The following is a 27,973-nucleotide window of genomic DNA, read 5'->3' on the forward strand; positions in this document are numbered from 1 at the left end:
GAGGGGCAGAGAGAGAGGGACACAGAATCGGAAACAGGCTCCAGGCTCTGAGCCATCAGCCCAGAGCCCGACGCGGGGCTCGAACTCACGGACCGTGAGATCGTGACCTGGCTGAAGTCGGGCGCTTAACCGACTGCGCCACCCAGGCGCCCCTACAGTTTCAGGTATTTGTAACTAACATAATAATGATAGGAAGCAGCCTCTGGGTATTTCCTAGGTATCATCATGGTAGGAAAATGATTCTCCTGAGTTATCTCCTTTACGCTCACCGACCCTATAAAGTTAATGTGTCAGTTCCCTTTTAGCAGGAAAGAAACCGAAGCTTAAAGAGAGGTAGGCTATTTGTCCAAACTTAAACAACTAACAAGTGACTGATCTAGGTTGAAAGTTTAAACCCACACAGTCTGACTCCAGAACCCAATCTCTAAATCACTGTGCCACACTTCCTCTGTTGGAAAACTTGCTCCTCCCCATCAGGAATAAGATAGATTTTTAAGACACTAATATGAAATCAAATGACCAAGGAAGAAGAGAAGCAAAAGCTTTTGGTAATATTCAAACCGAATAACCCTTGACTCACTGTGACCTCACTTGGGTCTTTTGAGGGTTTACTCCAACTCTTGGGAATTAATGGGCCACATTCTTTGCAGCTGATTTCCCCCAGTTCCCTTTGGGCTCTCCTGCCTATCATGGGGGATCCACAGGTCTAGACAAATAGACTTTACAACTGTGCTCACTGGGGACCTGGGTGGCTCAGTTGGTTGAGTGTCTGACTTCGGCTCAGGTCATGATCTCGCAGTTTGTGAGTTCGAGCCCCGCCTCAGGCTCTGTGCTGACAGCTCAGAGCCTGGAGCCTGCTTCACATTCCGTGTCTCCCTCTCTCTCTCTGTCCCTCCCCGACTCATACTCTGTCTCTCTCTCTCTCTCTTTCTCTCAGAAATAAACATTAATAAAAAATAAATTAATTAAAAAAAAAAAACTGTGTTCACATCACTACACAGTCCAACTGTTTTGTTACTGGTATACACAGCCATTTCAGAAATTGCTAGAATACTCCGGTACACTAAACACCAGTCATTATTTTCAGCTCTTGGAAATCCACCGTGTATGATTCTAGCCTGAAGTAAGAATTCAGAAATGTGGTCACTCTTGCTTACATTTTCTCTGGAAACTCAGCGAATATGGAATCAAAGAAATCAAAGAAGGTACATGACCTTCTTTTGTTCTCCTCAGCTTTCTCTGCTTATGACTGATGAGAAGAAACTATCCTACCAGCTGCCATGGCAGCGTACGAGAATAGAAAGAAATGGAAATCAGTAACATACAACAGGTACCTTACAAATACTGCCGACTGCCTGACCTTTGCCAGCCATATCTAACATTCTTTGACTTTTCAAGCATAGTTCACAAATGGGGCCCAGGGCACCACAAAAGAATTGCTGAAAATACAGGCATATAAGTGACCTTTAATATTAAAATACTTTATGCAATGTCATATAAAATCATTATATAGGATACATTTCACAAGTCTCTGCTTTTAAAAGTTTTCAACAACACATCTGCGGCTAGTCCTGGGGACAGGGCTCCACTGAGAACCTTTTTTTCCAGAAGAGGAATCTGCTCCCGGACTGCGGGATGGGTCCTGAAATGGTCTAACACACTTTCCTGAATGAGATTCCACATCCAAACTTTCTGCTGCTTCTGTCGTTTGGCAGTCAGCTCCCCACTGGCGAGCATGAGGTCCTGGAATTCTTTCATTTTATCCCACATTTCAGTGATCCCCTCACCACTTCTGGCAGAAATACGAATTACCTATTAAAAAGGGAAGAACCCAAAACCATTTTACTTAAAATGATAGAAAACATTTTCACGGGGAGTCTGGTTTCCTGCCAATTAAGTCTTAAAGTGTATGAAAATAGGCAAGTGAAACGGAGACATTTTATCACTGTGTTCAAGTGAATATACTGAGAAACAGACTGAGGTCACTTACTAGGATTACTAAATACATGCAGAAACAAGACACTGATTCAAGGTCAAAATCTTTAGCCCAGGGTCTATTCTGGTCAATTGTTAGGATCGCTCAGATGGTCTGCAGGGGCAACACAGACAAACTGCGAGAGGGTCACGAGGATGAGAAGGGCAGGGCTGGGTGGGTTTCCCTGAGGCCTGAGTGCCAGACCATGAAACTCAGTTGAGAAAATAGCCCCATACCCTCCCTTTGTCAGAGTTCCCTGATTCAGCAGGTGCCAAGAGCTGAGCATCCAGCATCTGCAAGTACAACGCAGACAACCTGACCAGGGAGACCGGGAGCTGATGGGAAGACAGGTTGTGGCTGTTCTCACTGTAGTGAGTGTAGCTTATTCTTTAATAACATAGTGTCCTCCTGCAGATAAAGCTGCCCACATCAATATTACCGTACCATTTATTACAGAATTTGTCTTTTTTTTTCCTTATTGAAAATAGCACCCAACAAGCATAATGGGAAGGGAAGCTATCACATCAAAAGCCTCTTCTCTCCTACTCAAACTCTAATAAAGATAATCAAATCACTAATTACTCCATAATCTTAAGAATGGTTCCTTTCAGAATGGATTTGCTATCACTTCCAAATGGCTCAAGTCAAGCATTAAGCAATCTAATCTATCCCCTCACATCTAGTTTTTGACATCTAGTGGTTGAAGGATTAGATTTAAAATCATGACTGCACACTCTGGCTTTGTCATAATTTTAAAATTGTAATCTCACATACAAGCAAAGATTGATTATCTGTCTAGCTTGGGACTTGCATCCTCTCTTCTAATGTGCACGATCCACTCGGTGAAAATGCAGAAAGGAAGGCGAGCTAACCTTTGGTCTCCAGACTTCTGAACGCCTGTGGAGTAATTTCAGTGCACTCACGTACTCTGCTTGCATCCTTCGAGCTGGCACGATCAAGTCTCCATCAGATTTAGTTATAGCTACCAGATCTGCCATCTCAATTATGCCTCTTTTGATACCCTAAAGTGAAAAAGACAGTGATGTATCAGAAATACTTCATTTAATTGTAGCCAAAAATGGGACAATAGTCAATTGAGAGTCACGCACTTTATTAACTAACTTTTCCTCTACATCTTCCTAAACCCTGGGTTCTAGGAATTACAGTTACTCAACAGAAATTACTCAGAACCACCAGCTGTTGGGATTATGGAAGTCATCTACAATGTCTCTTCCAAGTTTAGAGACTAACATGCTAAGATACATTCACGATTAGAGTAAATATGTCATTAAGACACCACATGAATGAGTGGCAGGAGACAATTCACACTGCCTCATGATGGGTTCCCTTTCTCACGAGCTAACACTGCAGGATGCAAAATCATCCGTCATTAAGTGCTTAAAAAGAGAAGACACCTATCGCTAACATCTGCATTTCCATAAACAAAGTCTTTGAAGTTTTCCTTAATGTTTGTAATTTTTTCTCCAATTTACATTTGAAGAAAAATAACCTGATAGCAAACAGTGCCTCAGTCTCTGTACTACAAACACCCACACAACAGTAGTCTCTTTTGGCTGGAGCTGTCCACGTGTTCCATTCACTCCCGTGTTGCGGGTGGAAAAATCTAAGTTGTATGGTTAGCTCGAGGTCATAAACTCTATTACTGTAAGTTGAGAAAAAACATAGAGAATCTTTGACTCAGTACTTTTAGCCAATATGAATGCTGTTTCTTTCCCTACATTAACAGCAACTTCATTTACAGAAGTACAACACTGGAAATTTGTACTTTCAGAGATGTATACTTTGTGTTTGGGGAGAAAAAAAAGTCAATATAATTACCTGCAATTCATCTCCTCCTGCTGGTGGCAGTAGTAAAACAAACATGTCAACCATATCAGCAACAGCAAACTCCGACTGACCCACACCTGCAAATGTAAATCACAACTATATGCTAAAATATTCATAGTAATTTGCTTTCTCAACTACCTTGACCACCATTCCTGTTCCACTTCATTCACTTGTATCCATGATCACACACTCAGCCTGATCCCACTTTAAACACCCCACCTCTCGAGAATGTATTAAACGCACTGCTTTCCTATGAGCAAACTGTGACCTTCCCAGCTCTCCCCTTCGCTTATTCCCATTAGCCTTAGTCTTGGCTGAATGGAGAACATCGAGATGTCCATTCTCTCCTCCCCCCTTGCAACTCTTTCCTGGCTTCCCTCTCAGTGGTAAGCAGCTTGAGCAATGTGGCTCTAAACCCTAGACCATGTCTGTCAAGATGTTCAGCTTTCTTGCCTTCTCAACTTCCTGTGAGCCCCGCAAACCCCAACCCATGGATCAGTCCAACTACCCGTGTTCTCTCCTCCATAAGCGTGCCGGAGAACAGGCACCACAGCAGGATCATGGTGTCTAACATCTGCTACCTCCTCCTCACTGCCTGGTAAAAGCAATGCCCCCAAACGCCCTCAGTCAGCTGCCTTCCCATTTCTCACAGTGGCTATTACAAACATTTACTGTGCCATAATCTCCCCGCATGATGATGACCATGACTCCTACGTGGTGGTGAAATGAAGGCAAGAACCCCCTCAGCTTTTCCCTCTCCACCCTCTGCAGATCAGCGGGCCCGAACACCAGCTCTGCTCACTGCCTCCTCTCCAGTCGCAGTATAAGAAGTACTGGCTGAAGGTTACCCTCTCTTTCCTTCCCACTTCCTCTGTGCCCTTGCCCTTGCTTTATCTTTTTTTTTTTTTTAATTTTTTTTTCAACGTTTTTTATTTATTTTTGGGACAGAGAGAGACAGAGCATGAACGGGGGAGGGGCAGAGAGAGAGGGAGACACAGAATCGGGAACAGGCTCCAGGCTCCGAGCCATCAGCCCAGAGCCTCCAGGCTCCCAGCCATCAGCCCAGAGCCTGACGCGGGGCTCGAACTCACGGACCGCGAGATCGTGACCTGGCTGAAGTCGGACGCTTAACCGACTGCGCCACCCAGGCGCCCCGCCCTTGCTTTATCTTTAACTTCCTTAGTCTACGGGCTCTTGTCCCCCAACACCTGACAGGAATTGTGCTCATGTCTTGGTCATCTGAAAACCAAACAAACAGGAAAAAAATAAGACAAAAACTCACAACCTACTCCAATTATCACCATATTTCTCATTTCTCTTTATACCTAAGTGTCTAGAAAAAAAAAAATCAACGTGTGCTCACTGGTCTTCACTTCATTACTTCACATTAATTTCAATCCACTTAAATCTGACTTCCACATCACCTGCTCCACTGAAACTCCTCTCGAAATTCTGTCCGTTGGGGTGGCAGAGACTTCTGGTTGTCCATTCCATATTTATTCTCCCCTATTTCCTTATCCCAATGTTGTCAGAAGCATCGATGTACCAGGCGAAAGCCCACAGTCACCTGAACCCATTTCAGCTAGAGATGATTAATTAGTGAAAGCCAAAGTCACTAGATGGGGCTTTCAGGAAAGTTCTTGAAAGGGAGCTGACCCAGCTAGGAGGGGCCCACCCCTTCCCCCCACCTTCCCTCCCCCTACCTAGAAGGTGGATGTGACAGTTCAAGCTTCATCAGCTGTCTTTTAACCATGAGCAACCCTGAGGATGGGAACTAAGTGCCAAGAATGGAGAGCAGAGACAGAAACCCGGGACACCGAGGGCACTGTACAATGACCAGGCCTGCTTGGGACTGCCTGCCTCCAGGTTTCTTCTGTTTACAAAAAATAAACCACTCTCTGTTTGAGTCACAGTTACTTCGAGTCTCTGGGACAAGCAGTCAAATGCAACTTCCAGGTCATGCACTTGGTTCTTATGGTCCTCTACCTTGATTCTCCTACTACCGCATGGGCAACTCTTCCCCATCCACCCTTAGATGGTGGAGTTTCTAGTCTCCAGCCCCATCTCTCTTCATGCCCAGCCTCCACACTCTATGCCCTATATCTCCTGAGCAAACTGCAGTTCTCTAAATGGGCCATGTCCTCTCATTCTCTTTATTTCATTTTATTTAACTCCAATTCCTCCTTCAGCATGGAGTTTAACTGTCACCTCCTCCTGGAAGTCTTCCATGATCCCTCAAACCCAAGTCAGCGGCGCCTGGGTGGCGCAGTCGGTTGGGCGTCCGACTTCAGCCAGGTCACGATCTCGCGGTCCGTGAGTTCGAGCCCCGCGTCGGGCTCTGGGCTGATGGCTCAGAGCCTGGAGCCTGTTTCCGATTCTGTGTCTCCCTCTCTCTCTGCCCCTCCCCCGTTCATGCTCTGTCTCTCTCTGTCCCAAAAATAAATAAACGTTGGAAAAAAAAAAAAAAAAAAAAAAACCCAAGTCAGACTGTGTCACAAACATTTATCACTCAGTAACAGTGGATTGTCTCTCCAGAGGAAGGCGAATTTCTTAGGGCTTCCATTTCAGTATTTTCACTGGGTATAACTATGTGCTAGGGATATAAAGATGAAGTAAAACATGGCCCTGTATTAAAAAGGTACCCAGCTACATGAATTTTCTGAGCGAATATTGAAGACATGTGAAATGTGCTTTAAACAAAATAGGTGTTATGTTAAAATATCGTTTCCAATGCTTACAGTTCTCGTCTGGTACTTACAACACACCACCCCTGTGTAACAGTTCTCCAGACACATGGCTTTTCTTTAAAGGTAAGGATGATAGCCCATATTCTCATATCTCCTATAGAATCCAAGATACAGTACCTAGTATTTAATGACACCTTTAGTAAATACATGCTCAATGAACAAAATGGTATTAGCTGTCACTCATCTTTATATAGCATTTGTTATAGTACTTCATTGTTATGAAACAGAAAATCATACTCACCTACGGTTTCAATGAGAATGATGTCATATCCCCCTCCTTCGCACAACAGAATGGCTTCATTTGTGGTCCTTGTCACACCTCCTAAAGTCCCTCTAGTAGGAGATGGCCTGATGTATGCATTCATATCTCTTGATAACTCAGTCATTCGGGTTTTATCACCTAAGAGTGATCCTAAAACACACATTTACATTTTATAATCATGGAACACCTGTAGGGGCCAATTATCAATCAGCCAATTCCCAGGGGAAGTGCCTTATGACATTTCTCCCAAGATCTCAAAATCATTTCATATAATTGAGCTTTAGCGCTACACAGCATATATGATGTCAAGTTAACACCTCAAGCCTCTCAAAATTTATAACGGCTTTCCATTGGCTAGAGGTTCAAATCTAGATTCTTCAGTCTAACACTAAAGGCCCTCACAATGCAGCCCTACCTTACCTGTCCAATTTCAGCTTCCACTGCCCCCAAATCAATCTTCCAATTCCAGCCAAGACAGCTTCTTTACTGTCCTTTTAACATTGTTGTCTTTATGGTTTGCAACTGGAGATGATTATGACCCCAGAGGAAATCTGGCAATGTCTGAAGATATTTTTACTTGTCACAACGGGGGGCAGGATGCTACCGGCATCTGGTGGGTAGAGGCCAAGGATACTGCTAAGCATCATTCAGTGTCCCACACCAAGACTGTCATTAGTGCCAGTGCTTTAATGTAAGTTCCTTGCCCATGGAACCACGTCTTACATTTTCTGTAATGACTGCCGGTTCCCAGTAGGCAATTAATTTAATACCTATGGTACAGAATGAATGATGTTCCAAGGTTTACGACAGTATTTTGGTAAACGTCACTACTTGCAAATTCTAAAAGACTAAAATAAAAGCCTTGGAACTGTTGAAATTCCCTTTAACTTTTACTTTTTCCCATATAACAACATTGGAGGTGTAGTGCTGTTCTAACCCGAATTTCAATTTTCATTCTGCCCAAGAGCTAACTTTTCCACATAAAGTTGATGCTAAACATTGAGAAGTTCCTTAAAGATATGATCTCTCCACTCATGACTCCAGTTTAGAGTTCCCATAGGTTCTAATTCTCGAGCACACGCCTACCATGCATCTCAACTACCTTATTTACTTTTTTCTAAAAATATTTAGATGTTTTTCTAAAACTTTTTCCTAAAACAATTTTCTACATGAAATCATCTCTGGATAAGTCAACAATCTGCCAAAGCTATACTTTAAATTATTATCCTATAGATCTTAACACACTGAACTAAACATTATGAAATTACTCTCCCATATAATTGTCTTAGCCAGTGAGTCCAAAACTGTCACTTGCAGACCCTAAGGGAAGTCTCAAAGCTACTGCTGGAATCTGTGAATCCAAAACACAACAAGGGTTGACTACAGGCCAAAAAAGGAATGCTTCTCAACCTTGGCATCATGCTACTTTCAAATGCACAGTCCTATAGCAATATTAAAGTAGAAATGTAAACTTATAGTGTCTTGTTTATCCCCATGTATTTTTTTCTTTCAAAGTCTATACATGTATTTTTTTTTCTTACCTGAGAAAGGGGCGTTCATTTTTAGTTTAAGAATTAAGAACCACATAGCTATGCAACTTTAATCAGACTATCTTGTCACCATACCTGCTATCACTATCTCAAGCTATGGTTTTCTTTTGCTACTGCAAGTATTCTAGAATACTACAAAGGAAAAGAGAAAAAAGGATCTCTCACCTATATGAAAATGAGAGCCACCATAAAAAAAATTATTTGTTCTGGGGCACTTGGGTGACTCAGTCGGTTAAGTGCTGACTTTGGCTCAGGTTCTGATCTCGCAGTTCTTGAATTCAAGCCCCACATCAGGCTCACTGCTGTCAGCACAGAGCCTGCTTTGGATCCTCTGTCCCCCCTCTCTGCCCCTGCCCTGCTTGAGCTCCCGCTCTCAAAAATAAACAAACACTAAAGAAAAAAAATTCTTTGTTCAAATACTTACCTTTACCAAAGTTCTTAGACTGAACATAAGATAATACACTGATATGGATTTAATCTTGAACGTTGTAAATACAATTTTATTTTATGGTTAACATTTTTATTTTAGTGAATCAAAAACCGTGCATACTCTCAGCTAAAGTTCTCAATGGGTGGTGACAGCCACCTTTCTACTGACCTAAAGCCCCTAAAATATGATGATATCATCTCTATTTTTTAGCGTTAAACCCACTGTATGCAAACCAAACATTTCCACAAAGTGCCCTGTATTCCCTCCCCCCGCCACAACACACATTACATTGTAATGGCCTGTGTGTACATGTCTGTTTCCCTCGTTAGATACAGAGCTCCGTAGGCCAGGGGACTGTGTCTCATTCACCATTACACAACATGGTACCTTCCTTGTACAATGCCTGGCCTATAGCAGACATTCAAACACCTGTGAAATGAGTAACTGCAATGTGAGAAGCCTAAATCATAAAGAGGGATAAGGGAAGAAAAACCTTCCTATTTATATGGCATGCTTTATGTTTTCCTTAAATGATCCTTTGGGGAAACTAAGTTTATTCATCGTATCTCTGATGAGCTGTGAGTAAACTCGGATGACTGTGTGACCCTGAATCAGTAATTGCTGAGCACTGTACGTGACATACCATGCTAAGTGCTGTAGGGACAACAGCGGTATATTACATGGACCCCCTAAGAGCTTTCTGTTGAACTGAACATGTAATATTAACGGGTGACAAATTGTAAAGAGCAATAAGATTTTCTTTTAAGCTTAAGAGATGTTACAACAATATAAGAAAAAAGGCAATGAACAGACGGACCCATTTTCTGAACTGCATAGGGGCTGATGCTGCCAGGAGGAAACAACAGGAGGGAAGTGGGGGCCTGGCCTCAGGTGTGATAGAGGGCTCAAATTTGCTTTTGATGATCTTCAACTTCTGGCACCTGTTTTCCTAGTTCTCTAAGTAGCCAGGCTACTCCTGGACTACACAAGCCAAGGAGCCTAATACCCCAAACTACCTCCCTCAATCTCCACCTTGCCCCTAGGACTCCCTTCTTTCAGTGAGACCAAACTCCGCTAGAGGTTAGAAGTCACCTGACTGTGCAAATTCCCACTAAATTATAACAGAGAGCCCCACGAGCCCCTGCTTTGCAGTTTAAAAAGAATCAGCAATACTCACCACCACTGGTACAAGAAGAAGGGTCCACAGCTAGCACGGATAATTTGTGCCCTCTCTCAGTAAGCATTTTTCCAAAATATTCTATGAAGGTTGATTTTCCAGCACCAGGGGGCCCAGACAATCCTACAGTAGAGAGAATCCTTCTAATTTAAGAAATGAAATCAGCCCTATGATAAGTTCTATTCAAATAGATTACCTTCTATTTCTCCTAATTTATTAAAACTCCTATTAATGTATTTCACATTTCCTAAATGAAACAAAACACTATTTATCTAGTTCCTGAGTAATAGAGAGGAAGAAAACAATCCTGAGCTCCATATGTTCACCAAATTCACTTTATAAGATTATAAAATAGGATATGCCTTTTTACCATAACTCAGATCTTTCTGGACAGACTTTATTGCCTCTGTCGTTAATGTGCTACATTCCCTCAACATCTGCCCACCTCTCATCATGACCAGTCATTATTCCACCTACCCCAGGGCTGTACTTTTATCTTCCCAGTGGAAAAACAACTCACTACTCTAGAAATTCCCAGTGACTGAGAAAATAATTTTCTATTTATGAAGGATAATTTGTTTCATCCCACCCATAACTCAAAATATATCCTATCAACTGGATCCAGGAAAAATTAATTTGTCTGAAGAGAGGCAGAAAACTCCCCTGCTTGGAGAGTTCACAGAGCATGCAGATAAGACCGCACACTCTGCAGCCAGGTGGCCAGTTCCAGTTCTAGCTCCACCTCTTCTGAGCTGTGTAATCTTGGTGAAGTTACTTAACCATTCTGTGCCTTTTTCCTCTGCAATAAAATGCATATGATAGCACCTATCTCTTCAAGTTGTCGTCAAGAATTAGATGTTAATGTTTGCAATGTTTCGAACAGCATATGGCATAAAGGAAGAGATATATGTGTTATGTTCACAAAGTATATAAAACTTAAGCATTTAATTGTAATTATATTCAAAAGTATGTGTACGTCATATGGTATGCTTGGCTCCTTACTGAAGTTTTCAGGGCAGGTCTCTGTCTTAAACATCGGTACGGGTGCTGAATCTGTTACTCCTATTTATGATGGTAATAAAATAACTACCACAGAGACACAGGTTTATCTGGCCTCATAAGACCAAGATAAAAGAACCAGAATAGCAATGAAAATTTATGAGTTATTGGTTATGTGTGAGTTGCTGGTTAACTCTAGATATTTCTGGGACCTTCTCTCTTCAAATATCTTTTAGGTGTATCAAGTAAACACTTTGTTATAGCTGGAATTTCTCTTTTGGAGTCTGCTATTTTGTCTGTCTGCAATACGTAAAGATTATTAACACCCAACATAGTACTGTCAAAATGAGGGTTCCTTCAGTGATGGCAGAATAGGATGTATGAACAACATAGACCAATACAAATGTTGGTTGGTGAACTCTTTTTGAAATTATCTTTAAAATTCATACCGTTACCATAAAAATTAGGAGGCTTTAATCCCATATCATCAATAAACTGAGATGTAAGTCTAATGCAATGCCAGTCAACTTTTAAGTGTATTTTAAGTGTATTTATTCAATTTCTGCACTTTGTTCACCATTTCTAGTTCTTTTTGGTAGGAAAGTTGGTTGGAATCACCTATTTTGCCATCATGAAAAGCTCTCACTCCACCCAAACACATCTACGTTGTTTTATAATGCGCGATTAAAAAATATATATAACAAGCTTATTTACAACTATGGAATCTAGTCAACTGTTCAAGAAATCGAGTGAACATCTAATAGTTTAGATAGCAAATGAATACGGTCCCTCCTTTAAAATACATTTTGGTATTGAGTTGGCTGTGCTTAGAGCCAAGCAACTGCCAGAAACTTTAACAAAAAGTACCTGAAAGAGGCTTGCCCATAGAAACTAATGAAACACCTGAGAAGTAGAATTTTGAAATGTGATAAGAATAATTACAGTTGATAGAAACACAAAACCAAGGCATTTACTTTAGACTATCAAGCAGAAGGACTACCAAGAGAGAGGAGTAAACCTGTAAAAGTTCCTCATACGCATATTCTATCCTGGGAGCCACAGCATGATTCTTGCCAAAACAGAAATCTTATATTATTCTCTTAAAATACAGAGCCTTGGTTCAAATGACCATGACAGTTTTCCACCCCCCAACATAACAAGACTAGTATTTGCAAAGAAAAGGCATTTAAAATCCAGCCCAAAATTCTGAAAAGGAAAAAAGAATTCCCATTAGATTGAAAACTATTTAGACCTATTTCAAAACAGACAAAATGTAGAAAAATATTTACTGAACAGACATAAAGGGAAAAAAAAAGACTGACCCACTCGAAATGCTAGTGGTTTTCCTTTATTTATTTGTTCTTGTTCTTTGTGGTAGACTAATACTTTCTGAAGAAGCACCTGGGCTAACTCTTTTTTCCTCTTGTGGGTTGATTCTATAAGAGTTATGGCCTCTGCTAAGCAGGCCCTGTGCCCTTGGATTAAACCGGTATAAAGTTTATCCACAAATCTTTGTTCTTTATCAGAAAGTTCTTCTGTGTGTTCCTTTAAAGTTGTTTGTACACATAATTTTCTCTTTAAACCATTTGACAGCAGCATCCATTTTGTACAATGGAGTCCAGGAGAGTTAAATGGCTGAGCACAAGGGACTCCTGATCCGCGATGACTACTTGAGTGAAAGATGAAGTGGTAACGTCGAAAAGGTGTTCTTAAAAGGCCTTTTAGGAAATGCCGGTGAGGGTGTTGTAGTAGCATGGGAATATTCATTTTGTTTGTAACTGCAGAAAACACTGGATGTTTTTTTGGCTCAATGTGATTTGTGATTCCCTAGAAGAAGAAAACATATTTTTGCCAGTTCAATGTACAATTAAGATTCTGAAGTTAGTAAAACTGCAAGCTTAGTGGTTTCTCTATATTCTAAAACACACATAATCAGGCTTCTTGGCAGTACAAATAGGTGAAAGTTTCTTACCAAACACGAGAGAAGATCCCCCCACCCTTGCCTACAGTTAACAACCAGAGTAGCCCTAAATTATGGAGTTACTGTTCTACTGTGCAATACAATGTACATTAAAATTTTCTTCGAAACAAAAAATATACAAAAAACCCCTGTAGGGTAGAAATTCTATGCCATGTTTATTTTCTTCTGTTTACAGACCTTACAACTTCCTCAGATCAAATATACCCTATTTTGAAACTCATTCAAAAGGTTTAAAAAAATCCCTCTGATGCTAGCCTTTTACTCTTTCTCTACAAAAAAAAAAAAAAAAAAAAAAAAAAAAAGTGCTTAGTAGTGCAGGCACTTGAGGTCTAAGTTTAGATAAATGTATGTATTCAATAGGCTCACCCTATTATATATTCAAAGAATGGCCTAACATAAGCATATCATCATCACCACCGCCACCGGGGCCTCCATGTGAAATGAACTGTGAGGTTTGTATGGTAACTAGATCAGCCTATCTCAAACCATGGCCAGGGGTGCCTGGGTGGCTCAGTCGGTTGACCATCTGACTTTGGCTCAGGTCATGATCTCATAGCTCATGAGTTCGAGCCCCGTATCGGGCTCTGTGCTGACAGCTTGGAGCCTGGAGCCTGCTTCAGATTCTGTGTCTTCCTCTCTCTGCCCCTAACCCACTCGCATTCTGTCTCTGTCTCTTTGGAAAATAAACATTTAAAAAAGAGGATTTTTTTAAAAACCATGGCCAGAACCGCCTGGCACTTACTAAAACTGCATACTCCCAGCCCCAGTGAATCAGAATCTCTGTAGAGAAATAAGCACACTGGAGTTTGAACCACTATGGAATTAGATGAGGATGCTTTATTTAGATTTACTGATACTCTCCACTCCAAACTGTATTCGACAACAAAAGCTGACATAGTACATGGAGGGTCAAGAAAATACAGAGGTATTAGCTTTTATTATTATTTATTAAATCAACAGCATTAGCTTTTATTATTATTATACCAATTTATAAAACTTTGGTTAAGAGTTAGGTCACAGATCTAGCTTCCAGTGGCAAACTACAATTTACATACAAATGATACATATGGCCTACCAAATTTGGGTTTATGATTATTTGAAAATTTTGGTTTTCAGTTCCTCGTAGCAGAATGAAATAAATTACTTGATTGCTCCAAAGTACCTCTCTAAATTGTATTTCAAGACCAATCAGCATGAAATCAATTTTACTAAATAACATTCTAATAGGAAAAAGAAGACATTTTAAGTATTTTTTATTGTTAGAACTGTAACTGCTCATCATTTTTTCTATTTTGGGGGAAATATGACTTCTATTTGTACAAAATTAGTCTTCTTCTAGGACAGTTTATGGAAAACTGTGTAAAAAATGGTTCTAAAAAAACAATTTAAAACATCCACTACCACCCTTCACACAAACATACAAAAAAGATATTTAAAACAAAAAAGTTCAGAGGGGGATCTATTTTGGAAGCTCACTGTAAGCACACTTCTCAACAATACCTCCACCATTACCACAGACTGGAAGCTCACAGGGAAGAAATGTATTTTTATTCGACCACTATTTTCTAAGTGTATGCTACTTTTCAGGTCCCAGGCTAGGTTTAAGAATGATAGTGATGATAATGTTATTGTTGGGTGACGACAATGACATTTTACCATGTTCCAGTCATTTTATTCTGACCTGCTGTATTCATTTCCTAGGGCTGCTGTAACAAATAACCGCAACCTGGGTGGCTTAAAACAACAGAAATGTATTCTCTGACTGTTCCAGAGGCTGGAAGTCAGAGATCAAAGTGTTAGCAGGCCTGTACTCCCTCTGAAGGCTCTAGGGGTTCCCTGCCCCTCCCAGTGGCCCCTGGTGTCCCTTGGCTCATGGATGCACAATTGAGGTCTCTGCCTCGGGCTTCATTTGGCCTTCTCTTCATGTCTGTCCTCGGTGTGGAGATTTGTCTCTGAATTGGGCCCACTCAGATAATCAAAGATGATCTCATCACAAGATCATTAACTTAATGTCATCTGCAAAACCCTTTTTTTCCAAATAAAAGTCACATTCACAAGTTCCAGGGATTAGGACATGGATTTCTTTTTGAAGGCCACCATTCAATCCATTACACCTTCTTAGGTGGACTGTCAGTCTCATTATCTTACCCTAAATGACATAATCTCAGCACTTCAAAAGTCCACAGAATAAATAACACCATGTCCAAAAAATCAGCCCTCAACAAGTATAAAAAGATGGAGATCATACTGTGCATATTTTCAGACCACAACGCTATGAAACTCGAAATCAACCACAAGAAAAAATTTGGACAGGTAACAAATACTTGGAGACTAAAGAACATCCTTATAAAGAATGAATGGGCCAACCAAGAAGTTAAAGAGAAAATTAAAAAGTACATGGAAGTCAATGAAAATAATAACACCACAAGCCAAAACCTCTGGGACGCAGCAAAGGCAGTCATGAGAGGAAAGTATATAGCAATCCAGGCCTTCCTAAAGAAGGAAGAAAGGTCTCAGATACACAACCTAACCTTACACCTTAAAGAGCTGGGAAAAGAACAGCAAATAAAACCCAAAACCAGCAGAAGACAGGAAATAATAAAGATTAGAGCAGAAATCAATGCTATTGAAACCAAACCAAAATAAAACAAAAACAGTAGAACAGATAATGAAACCAGGAGCTGGTTCTTTGAAGGAATTAACAAAATTGATAAACCACTAGCCAGCTTGGTCAAAAAGAAAAAGGAGAGGACCCAAATAAATAAAATCAAGAATGAAAGAGGAGAGATCACAACCAACACAGCAGAAATAAAAAGAATAATAAGAGAATATTATGAGCAATTACATGCCAACAAAATGGGCAATCTGGAAGAAATGGACAAATTCCTAGAAACATATACACTACCAAAACTGAAACAGGAAGAAATAGAAAATTTGAACAGACCCATAACCAGTAAGGAAATCGAATTAGTAATCAAAAATCTGCCAAAAAACAAGAATCCAGGACCAGATGGCTTTCCAGGGGAATTCTACCAAACATTTAAGGAAGAGTTAACACCTATTCTCTTGAAGCTATTCCAAAAAATAGAAATGGAAGGAAAACTTCCAAACTCTTTCTATGAAGCCAGCATTACCTTGATTCCAAAGCCAGACAAAGGATCCACTAAAAAGGAGAATTATAGACCAATTTCCCTGATGAACATGGATGCAAAAATCCTCAACAAAATATTAATTAGCCAGCCAGATCCAGCAATACATTAAAAAAAATTATTTACCACAACCAAGTGGGATTTATACCTGGGATGCAGGGCTGGTTCAATATCTGCAAAACAATCAATGTGATTCATCATATCAATAAAAGAAAGGACAAGAACCATATGATCCTCTCAATAGATGCAGAGAAAGCATTTGACAAAATACAACATCCTTTCTTGATAAAACCCTCCAGAAAGTAGGGATAGAAGTATCATAGCTTGATATCATAAAAGCCATATACAAAAGACCCAATACTGATATCATCCTCAATGGGGAAAAACTGAGAGCTTTCCCCCTAAGGTCAGGCACAAGACAGGGATGTCCACTCTCACCACTGTTATTCAACATAGTATTGGAAGTCTTAGCCTCAGCAATCAGACAACACAAAGAAATAAAAGGCATCCAGATTGGCAAGAAGGAGGTCAAATTTTAACTCTTTGCAGATGACATGATACTTTATATGGAAAACCCAAAAGATTCTGCCCCAAAACTGCTAGAACTGATTCATGAATTCAGCAAAATTGCAGGATATAAAATCAATGCACAAAACTTGGTTGCATTCCTATACACCAACAATGAAGCAACAGAAAGAGAAATCAAAGAATCAATCCCATTTACAATTGCACCAAAAACCATAAAATACCTAGGAATAAATCTAACCAAAGAGGTGAAAAATCTATACACTGAAAACTATAGAAAGCTTATGAAAGAAATTGAAGAAGACAGAAAAAAATGGAAAAAAGATTCCATGCTCCTAGATAGGAAGAACAAATATTGTGAAAATGTTGATACTACTCAAAGCAATCTACATATTCAATGCAACCCCTATCAAAATAACACCAGCATTCTTCACAGAGCTAGAACAAATAATCCTAAAATTTGTATGGAACCAGAAAAGACCCCGAATAGCCAAAGCAATCTTAAAGAAGAAAGCCAAAGCAGGAGGCCTCACAATCCTGGACTTCAAGCTGTATTACAAAGCTGTAATCATCAAGACAGTATGGTACTGGCACAAGAACAGACGCTCAGATCAATGGAACAGAATAAAGAACCCAGAAATGGACCCATAAACGTATGGCCACCTAATCTTTGACAATGCAGGAAAGAATATTCAGTGGAATAAAGACAGTCTCTTCAGCAAGTGGTGCTGGGAACACTGGACAGCAACATGCAGAAAAATGAACCTGGACCACTTTCTTACACCATACACAAAAATAAACCCAAAATGGATGAAAGACCTCAATGTAAGACAGGAAGCCATCAAAATCCTCGAGAAGAAAGCAGGCAAAAACCTCTTTGATCTTGGTTGCAGCAACTTCTTACTCAACACGTCTCCAGAGGCAAGGGAAACAAAAGCAAAAATGAACTATTGGGACCTCATCAAAATAAAAAGCTTCTGCACAGCGAAGGAAACAATCAGCAAAACTAAAAGGCAACCGACAGAATGGGAGAAGATATTTGCAAATGACATATCAGATAAAGGGTTAGTATTCAAAATCTATAAAAAACTTTTTAAACTCAACACCCAAAAACAAATAATCCAGTGAAGAAACGGGCAAAAGGCATGAATAGACATTTCTCCAAAGAAGACCTCCAGATGGCCAACTGACACATGAAAAAATGCTCAACATCACTCATCATCAGGGAAATACAAATCAAAACCACAATGAGATACTACCTCACACCTGTCAGAATGGCTAACATTAACAACTCAGGCAACAACAGATGTTGGCGAGGATGCGAAGAGGATCTCTTTGCACTGCTGATGGGAATGCAAACTGGTACAGCCACTCTGGAAAACAGTATGGAGGTTCCTCAAAAAAACTAATAATAGAACTACGCTATGACCCAGCAATTTCACTACTAGGCATTTATCCAAGGGATACAGGTATGCTGTTTTGAAGGGACACATACACTCCAATGTTTATAGCAGTGCTATCAACAATAGCCAAAGTATGGAGCTCAAATGTCCATGAATGGATGAATGGATAAAGAAGTGGTGTATACACACACACACAATGGAGTATTACTCAGCAATCAAAAAGAATGAAATCTTGCCATTTGCAACTACATGGATGAAACTAGAGGGTACTTGCTAAGCGAAATTAGTCAGAGAAAGACAAATATCATATGACTTCACTCACATGAAGACTTTAAGACAGAGGACAGATGAACGTAGGGGAAGGGAAACAAAAATAATATAAAAACAGGGAGGGGGACAAACAGAAGAGACTCTTAAATATGGAGAACAAACAGAGGGGTTACTGGAGGGATTATGGGAGGGGGGATGGGCTAAATGGGTAAGGGGCATTAAGGAATCTACCCCTGAAATCACTGTTGCACTATAAGCTAACTAACTTAGATGTAAATTAAATAAATAAAAAATAAAAAAAATAATAATAAAACCATGTCCAAAAAAAAAAAAAAAAAGAACCCATGAAGGGCTGTGGGAACAGAGAAAATTATAGAAACTAACTCTCCTTGGGGAGTAGAAGGTTCGAGTCATGGAGGGGTCAATGTCAGGGCTAAGTCTGAAAGGATTACCAAAAAAAAAAAACAAAAACAAAAACAAAAACAAAAACTGAAGGACGAGACAGGCTTTCCAGGATGATGACTTAATGTACAGAGTCACGAATGGAAATTGGTCTCTTCCCTGCCATCAGAGAAGATTGAACAAGTCAGTGAGGCAGAAGCCTAGTCTATATATGGAACTAGTGTAGGAGATGAAGCTGGACCAGGATGTAAACCGAGGCCAAGCAACTATATTTTGCCTTGTTGGCAGTGGAGACACAACAGTGATCTATACAAAGGTTAGTGACACCATCAGCTCTGGTTTTTAGGAGATAACACCGGGAATGGTGGTAAGAAGAGTAATTAGACCCTGGTAACATAAAGCCCAATTTAGGAAACCCTAGCAAAGACCCAAAAGGGATGATGAGGACCTGGACTTAGGCAAGGCATTAAGGGAAAGACAAGTCAGATTCAAGACCTTATTGTCCACACTAGAATCCTCAAAGCTCACTACAGAGGCTGGCAAGTTGCAGTTGCTGAAAAACAAACAAAAAAAGGCTGCCGATCTGAACTCATTTCATTTCCCACCTGCCTGTCACTCAAGAGCTTATAATCCATTTTCAAATACTCCATTTCACTTTATTTCCCCAGACAATTCTATGATATTTATTATTATTATTATTTATTCTCACTTAACAAGGGAAGGAAAACAAGAGTGAGTTAGGTAACTAAATTAGTCATAACCAATGGGCGGGCCAGGATTCAAACTCAGGTCTTTTGACTCTCTGTGGCATTTTTTCTTAATAAATTATTTTGGGATAAAGGAGAAGTCTTTTGACTAAAAGGTATTAGTAACCCTGCCCCTCCCAAAGCAAGTAAAAAACATTTTTTAAAAGTATGCAGTGACAGTGGCAGCATTTGGAAGAGCCAAAGCGCAGAGAAGAGGAAATGTTGACCAGGATACAGAACATTCTTACTACCAATCCTAGTCCTATCTATCCTCCCATAGGAGAGATGCTGTCTATAGAGTCTAAGAAAAAATTATAACTATTTAAAACATTCCCTTTAACAAATTTTACCATGACTGATTCATTATCCAACAAAGCTATGCTCAAAAAAGAGAAAGTAGTATGTTGAGAGACAGAGAAAGAAGATTATAAAGCACTCATTCAAGAAACACTTGAGCATTTACCATGTGTCATGCAATAGTCTAGGGGATATAATGATCAAAACAGAACAAAGTTCTTCCCCTCATAAAGCTAACATCCTAGTAAGAGAAAACAGATAATAGACATATAAATAAGGAGGCCAGTGTGGCTAGACATTAATAAGAGGGGAAATATAAGAGAGAAGGCCAAAGAGGGACATACAACTATAGATAGGACTGGAGGAACTCTGAGAAGGGAAGCGATAGGACAAAGGAGAACCTGATGTGACTTCTGTTTTAAAAGGATCTGATGGGGATGCAAGAACAGAAATGGGAAGGCCAGCTAAGAGATCAATGCAATAACCAGATGAGAAATGATGAGGACAGGAACCAGGTGGGGATGGTGTTAAATCAGGATTCTGGATGAATTCTAAAGGACCTGTTAATGAATGAGATATAGGACAGGACAGAAAGAAAGCAGTCAAGGATGAGGCACAGGTCTTACCCTGAGCCACAGCAAAGATGGAGTTGCTCTTTAATGAACTGAGGAAGACTGCAGGAAGTCAGGTTTTGGGTAAGATTAGGCGTGTTTAGTTTCTGATACGTTAAGTTTAAGATGCCTACTAAATATCCAAGTGGCATCCTGAGTAGGCAGTTGTGTTACTAGTCTCAGAAAGGGGTCAGAGCTGAAGTGTAAATTTGAGAATCATTAAGTGTTTAGGTGTGATTTAAATCCATGAGCCCAAAGGGGATTACCAAAAGTGTGACTGGAAACAAGGTGTTACACCATTTTTCATAGAATTTTACATACAAACACACATACAGAGAAATACATATGTCAAAACATTAACTTCATCTATAAATGAGTGGTATTATAGTGCTTATATGTTGTTTTTTGGTTAATCATATTTTTCTGATTTTTTAAAAGAAGCATATGTTACTGTTGTAGGCAGAAGCTCCCCGCCCCACCCCCCCCAAGAGATGTCCTTGTCTTAATATCTGGAACCTATGAATATGTTACCTTACATGGCAAAGTGGAATTAAAGTTGCAGATGAAATTAAGGTTGCTAATCAGCTGACTTTAAGATAAAATGATTATCCTGGATAATCCAGGTGGACCCGATATAATCACCAAAGTCCTTTAAAATGAAAGAGGAGGGGCGCCTGGGTGGCGCAGTCGGTTAAGCGTCCGACTTCAACCAGGTCACGATCTCACGGTCCGTGAGTTCGAGCCCCGCATCGGGCTCTGGGCTGATGGCTCAGAGCCTGGAGCCTGTTTCCGATTCTGTGTCTCCCTCTCTCTCTGCCCCTCGCCCGTTCATGCTCTGTCTCTCTCTGTCCCAAAAATAAATAAACGTTGAAAAAAAAAAAAAAATTAAAAAAAAAAATAATAAAATGAAAGAGGGAGGTGGAACAGCAAAATGATGTCACGTGAGGAGGACTCAGCCCACCCCTGCTGAACGTCTAGGATGGAACAAAGATGCCTTGATTCTAGCCCCGTAAAACTTATGTCAGACTTCTAACCTACAGGACTCTAAGATGAATTAATTCGTGTTGTTTTAAGCTATGAAGTTTGTAGTTATTTGTTATAGCAGCAAAAGAAAACTAATACAGTTGCTATAGTAAAAAAAAAAAAATCGTTTTAAAGATAAAACACAGAATTTGTATACTTTTAATAAGAAATGTCTAGTAACTATTCATGATTTAATTTTTACCTTTGTCTGTATCTGTAATCTGTAACTTGCTTCCTTCTGCACTGAGATTTCATAATGTGAGAATCAAACCTGATGAGTCCTTAATTTAAACAGTTACTATGACCAACAGCATTACATTCAATGTATATTTATATGTCAATTTCTCAATTAAACATAAAATTAACATATATACTCAAAAACCTAGCAAAAAGAATTATTTATGAGGTGAAAAAAGTGATAATCATATTTTAGCTATGCTTCTGTGCACAGGTTCTATCAGAATTCTCATATTAAGATATGAGGTTCAACATAATATTAAGATATGAAGTTCAACTCTGAAATAATGTGGTATACGTGGGCTACTAACCATTTTTGAGGAGGGCAGCTTTAAAAAACAAACACAAAAATTCTATATGCTATAATAAAAATTCGGTGGAATGCTAATTAAATTAGCAGAATGCTTATCTTCCACATTTTTGCTTGACAAACTCCTACTCAGTTCAAACATACCTCTTCTAGGACACATCTTCCCCCACCTTTCCCAGGCAGTCACCTGTTCTATCTGCAAAGCTCCACAACGTTTTATTCATCTTTTCTGATTTATCTATTTATAGATCTCTCCCCACCAATTCTCATCCCTCAGCCCAGCCAATGACTGTCCCAGAGAAGAGACAGTGTCTTATTCTGTTTCCTCGGAATCCAGCACAATGCCAGGCATATAGTAATCGGTTAATTTTTTTAAGGTTCATGAGTGGACTCTCTACTTATGTTAATCTAATATACTTGAAAGGAAAGTGTGAGTACCTCCTTAACCTGTGTGATCTAAAAACATTCTACCTTCTAAGTTCCCTGGTTTGAATCAAGGCACCTTTGACATCTAACTAATCTTCCAAAACAGAAAAACAGAAAGATAAATTTGTAAGGAATCAAAACCCAGTAACAAGAGTTCACTAGATGAAAATATGTCCACTTCTAATGATGCAAACAAACAGTATTCCCTAAATAAATGAGATGAAACTAAAAACTGTCTAATAAATAGTAATATAAGTTGCTCTAACATTTAGAATAGTCATTTCTTACAATAATTTAATCAAAGTCTTTTTCAGAAAATCCAGACCAACTATCTGACAAGCTTATAGTTTACACTGCAGAGTTTATCACAATTTGGGATTATGAAGTTCTCTGTCCTTTGATGCCAATACAGATCTTAAATGGCTTTTAAGTGACAAGAATCAGGAAAAAGATATCATTTTCCCCCATTCTTTTGCGAAAACCAAAGAGCTACCCAGATGTATAGAATTCAAGGTTTTTACACCTTCAAATCTCTGGGGGCTGATTTTCTTGCTGCCCCCAAACCTTCTGGACCATGTGAACAGCAGAGCAGCAGCTGTTACCTTTCACTGAGCGTTTATCATGTGTGAGACATTCCTGTATACATTTCCTCAGCTAAGCCTCACAATAGCAGACAAGATTCTATTTTATAGGTGAAGCTCAGTAAAGTTACATCGATTGACTTAAGGCCTCACAACTAATGGCAGAACTTGGGAAAAACTATGGATTTGAAAAATCAGATCTATGGGGCACCTGGGTGGCTTGGTTGGTTAAGTGTCCCAATCCTGATCTTGAATCAAAGGTCATGATCTCTCGGTTCGTGGGTTCGAGACCTGTGTCAGGCTCTGCGCTGATGGTGATGGTGTGGAGCCTGCTTGGGATTCTGTTTCTCCTTCTCTCTGCCCCTCCCCTGCTTGTGCTTTCTCTCTCTCTCTCTCTCTCTCTCTCTCTCTCTCTGTCTCGATAAAGTTAAAAAAATAAAAATAACAATAAAAAAATCCAGATCCATATGAAGACAGGTGGTGTCATGTCACATCAAGAGAACACCAAATAACCCTTTACATTTAAATACAGAATGATGGGGCGCCTGGGTGGCGCAGTCGGTTAAGCGGCCGACTTCAGCCAGGTCACGATCTCGCGGTCCGTGGGTTCGAGCCCCGCGTCGGGCTCTGGGCTGATGGCTCGGAGCCTGGAGCCTGTTTCCGATTCTGTGTCTCCCTCTCTCTCTGCCCCTCCCCCATTCATGCTCTGTCTCTCTCTGTCCCAAAAATAAATAAAAAACGTTGAAAAAAAATTTTTAAAAAAAATAAATACAGAATGATTATGGCAGGCTGTTTATCTTCATTTTTTTTTTCTTTTTGCTTAAGCCATAATGAAAAATTAGTTTACATCTTCTGTACAAACCTTACCAGTAGGAGATCCCAATAGTATATTTGGTGATAGAATAAGCCAAATTTGTACAAGTTTTAAATGTTTTTCACTCCACAAATAATTCACACCTGATAACTCAGTGTATAACATACTTAAACCCATTAATTTAATGAATCAACCAGATTTTGAAGAAGTCCATAATTTCTTTTAAAGTCAGTGTAATTCAGCCTTGTCTGAACAACCCTCCACCATTATAATAGGTCACCTACAGAACAGACTAAGCCTCTAGAGTAGCAAAATTATGGAGGTAGGGAAAAAGACTTCCCATCTGCACATGTAACTAAGCATCTTCTCCTGCTTTCTTAAGGAAAGAAATTTTAAAACTTGGCCAATAATCAAATTAAACTGTTTCAATGAATTTTCATGATTCCTGAGAATCGTGGAGGTCTCATCCTACAATTTTAAGCTGTGTACTACCAAAATACAAGAGAAATTTTGCAGCATTTACAACATTAGTGAGATGTCTCAAAGCACTATCATTTGTAATAAACCAGAATGTCAATTTGTTAATATACAGTGAAAAACACCAAGTGGGCAAAAACACTAAAATGAGTTGGTAAGTGAACCCCCTCTCAAGCAAAAGGTTCACATGGACAGCAACATTTTAAGAATCACATTTGTTTTCCTCCAATACTTCTTTTATATCCATTCCCTCTACACCACCCTCATTCCCACCTTACTATAATGGCTTTCAAGCTTTGATCACGGTCCATGGGAAGAAACACACTTACATCAGGCCAACAAATAGGAATATAGCTGAAACAAAAGTTTCACAAAACATTTCTTACTGCTAATTCACGTGATACACTCTGTTACCTTTTCTATTGTTTTTTTTTTTTTTTAATGCAGATTACAACCTACCGCAGGTACAACCTTACGCCTGAAAAACGCTCATCTACTATGACCATATTACCACTTGTCATCATAATATGTACATCTATTTTACTCCTCTGTTTAAAATACTTAAAAAGTTCCCTCTGCCTTATCTGTAAAAAAAATAAATAAAAAGTTTTCCTGGGATTCAGCCATTCATTCAGCAACTATTTATTGAGAACCTACTATATGCCAGGCACTGTGCTATACATTGGTATATGGGCCCAACATAGCCTCTGACATCATAAAGTTTACAATCCAGCTAAGACAGTTATTACATAAATAATAACTCTCCAACTCCAACTTAAGTCATTCCCCTCCTCCACTTTTACCACATGGCTATAACTATTCTGATCTGCACGCAGGTCCCAGAAAAACCACTCTTAAACATCTTGGCCATTGTCCATGATGTTCCTTCTGATTGGCATCCCTTCTCTCCTTTAATCATCTCACAAATTCCTCTTCAGCCTTCAAAACTCAACCCAAGTGTCTCCTCTATAAACAGTTCTCTGCCCCTCTCCATGCCCTTTCAGTTGTCACTCATATCTCTTGTCATCCTATGCAGGCTACATCCCTCAATTATAATGCCGGTCACATTGTTAAGTTGTTAGTCTTGCCTAGACTATGAGTTATCTTTGTACCCACAGCATATTTTATTGCTCACAGAATAAAAGAATGTGTACTAGAATTTTGTATGGGTCAATAACTCCATTATGCTGATTACTCAATTAATCAATGTTTGAAAACATACATTTTGCTAGATTTTACAGTAAATATATATTTATTTAAGGATTCTCTTTTTAAGGTCTTATTTCAATATATGGATGTTTTCCTTCATTAAAAATTTGCTCAGCAGCAGCCAGTCTGACTTGGGATATTTGTCTTGAAATTGATCCAATGAATATTCTCAATTTCAGTAACTACCCTGGCAAGAAAAAGCATACAGGAGTTCCAAAATCAATACCTTAGGTCAGTGTCTGCAGCAAAGCACAGTTCATACAGGCAATGCAGTGTTACACCATGTGTTTCCATTTCTCAATGGTAATCATTTTTGATTAGAAGATAAACTGTCAGGTGCCATTAATCTGTTTACCATCTCCCACCATCCCCCACAGAAGGTTTTACATTCTCCTTTTCAAATAATCTCAGGAAATTTTGGTAGAGCAGAATGATTTTTAAACAAGCAACTTTTAAACAGGTCATTGTTATATAAGAGTAATACCGAACACATACGGAACTCATGCAGGAAATACTCTAAGGTTCCCTGTCCACTATACCTTTTATCACATTTCCAGTTACGACTCACATTTCCCAATTTCCACTTTTAGGTTTCAATCTGTTTGGGAAATCTCTATTTTTTAAAATTTCATCACCATTAAACGTTTTCATTCACCCCGATTGCTATCACCCAAGTTCAAATCCAAAATGGTCTTGGGGAGCCCTATGTACATCTATGTATAAGGGACCCACATATCCTCATACATGACTATATGAGGAACAGTCAGCTAACAGGCAAATGTTTCAAGCAGTCGCCAGTCCTTCCCATGCCAAATATAGGTTTTCTTTAGTCTTCAAATATCTCAAGATGATATTTACATTTCTTATGGTTACATAACTTTTAGCATTTGTTTTGCCTCTAACAGAACACAGCCCTAAAAAACACTGAATTGTTCCCTTTTTAAAATTCTTATTACCTTGAGCACAAAACAATATTGTTTACTAATAAAAGAATATTTGTGGGGGGAGCCTGGGTGGCTCAGTTAGTTAAGCATCCAACTCCTGATTTCGGCTCAAGTCATGATTTCATGGTTCCTGAGGTCAAGCCCCAGTCAGGCTCTGCACGGACAATGAAGAGCCTGCTTGGGATTCTCTCTCTCCCTAATAAACTGAAAAAAAAAATAAAATAAAATAATATTGGGGCGCCTGGGTGGCGCAGTCGGTTAAGCGTCCGACTTCAGCCAGGTCACGATCTCACGGTCCGAGAGTTCGAGCCCCGCGTTGGGCTCTGGGCTGATGGCTCAGAGCCTGGAGCCTGTTTCCGATTCTGTGTCTCCCTCTCTCTCTGCCCCTCCCCCGTTCATGCTCTGTCTCTCTCTGTCCCAAAAATAAAATAAACGTTGAAAAAAAAAGAATTAAAAAAAAATAAAAAAAAATAAAAAAAAATAAAATAATACTTTGTGGACATTGCAGATGACCCAAAATGATTTAGTATCTTCACAGGCCTCCAGGAAAGTTGATTTCCTACCAACTTGGAAGAGCTATAATGATCAGTTTTCCTATGTATATGTACTAGGGCACAACTCTTAAGAAAGATAATAAAAAAATTTATCATGGCATTTTTGCTTAGGTGGTCTTTCATTTGCTAATAAGAAATATAAATTACTTGAATACAGTATGTCTGCTAGAAGAGACTTAGCCCATGCCTTTCCAGAGTACTTGACAAAGTCTAGGTACTCTGTGACTTTCAGTATGAACCTACTTTACATCCTAGATTATATTCCATACAAGTTTTAATTTCACTCTTTGTAGCTACACTGGACTATCGTGCCTTTTCCCTCTCCATCCTTTGGTTAACCATTCACCAGGTTTGGCATCGGCAAGGGACCAGCAACCTCACCAAAATTTCCTTACTGAGGCACAACAGTAAGCTCACAAACCTGACTAAAATGATGTAAATTTTAAAATATTGTTTTACTGCGCGACCCGTCCCTTTGAACCAAACTTGCCGACGCCTGCCTGTCAGCACATATCCCGCATTCCCAATATCGCCCAATCCAACAATATTCTCCTTTTCCCTCCCCCACACCAAATCCTCCAGGAGGCGCCCCCGACGCTGGGGTTGGCCCCCACCGGCGGCCGGAGGCCAGAGCCCAGCTCGGGCTCCAGACGCCTCGCGCAACCCCCACCCCGCACTCACCCTCCCGAAGGCACGGAAGTGCGGCCCTGCCCCACCCCTTCCGCCAGGCAGGGTTCGCCCCGCCCCGCGCTGGCCGCGACGCGCAGACGCAGGACCCGGTGCCGGACGCGCGGAGTCCGGAGGGCGGCCGGGGGCTGGAGGGCGGCGCGGGGCGGGACTAGGGTCCTGGCGGACGTGGCCGCGGAATGCCGTCGTGTGCCCGGAACGCGTGTGCTTTAAGGCCTGTGGGCCTGCGTCGGGGTGGGGAAGTTGGTCGGGCGCTGGGAATCTGCCGAGAAATGAAGCAGGTCCGTATTGCATCGTTCGCCTCCAAAGCTGGAGAGTAACATTCATACCCTTCCGGCC

General features: G+C 40.1%; 1 protein-coding gene across 1 annotated transcript; it reads right to left on the reverse strand.

The window, feature by feature from the left end:
• Positions 1-1,446: 1,446 nt before the first annotated feature.
• On the reverse strand, positions 1,447-27,942 carry MMAA (metabolism of cobalamin associated A). Its single transcript, XM_025922303.2, is given in 8 exon segments — positions 1,447-1,541; positions 1,543-1,812; positions 2,848-2,997; positions 3,815-3,900; positions 6,812-6,982; positions 9,990-10,112; positions 12,311-12,815; positions 27,629-27,942. Coding segments are annotated over 8 exon segments (1,641 nt in total). The 5' UTR covers positions 27,929-27,942; the 3' UTR covers positions 1,447-1,505.
• Between the last annotated feature and the right edge of the window lie 31 nt (positions 27,943-27,973).

Source organism: Puma concolor, chromosome B1 (assembly GCF_028749965.1).
Source record: "Puma concolor isolate L17-30 chromosome B1, mPumCon1.1.hap2, whole genome shotgun sequence".
In the NCBI taxonomy this organism is placed as follows: Eukaryota; Metazoa; Chordata; class Mammalia; order Carnivora; family Felidae; genus Puma; species Puma concolor.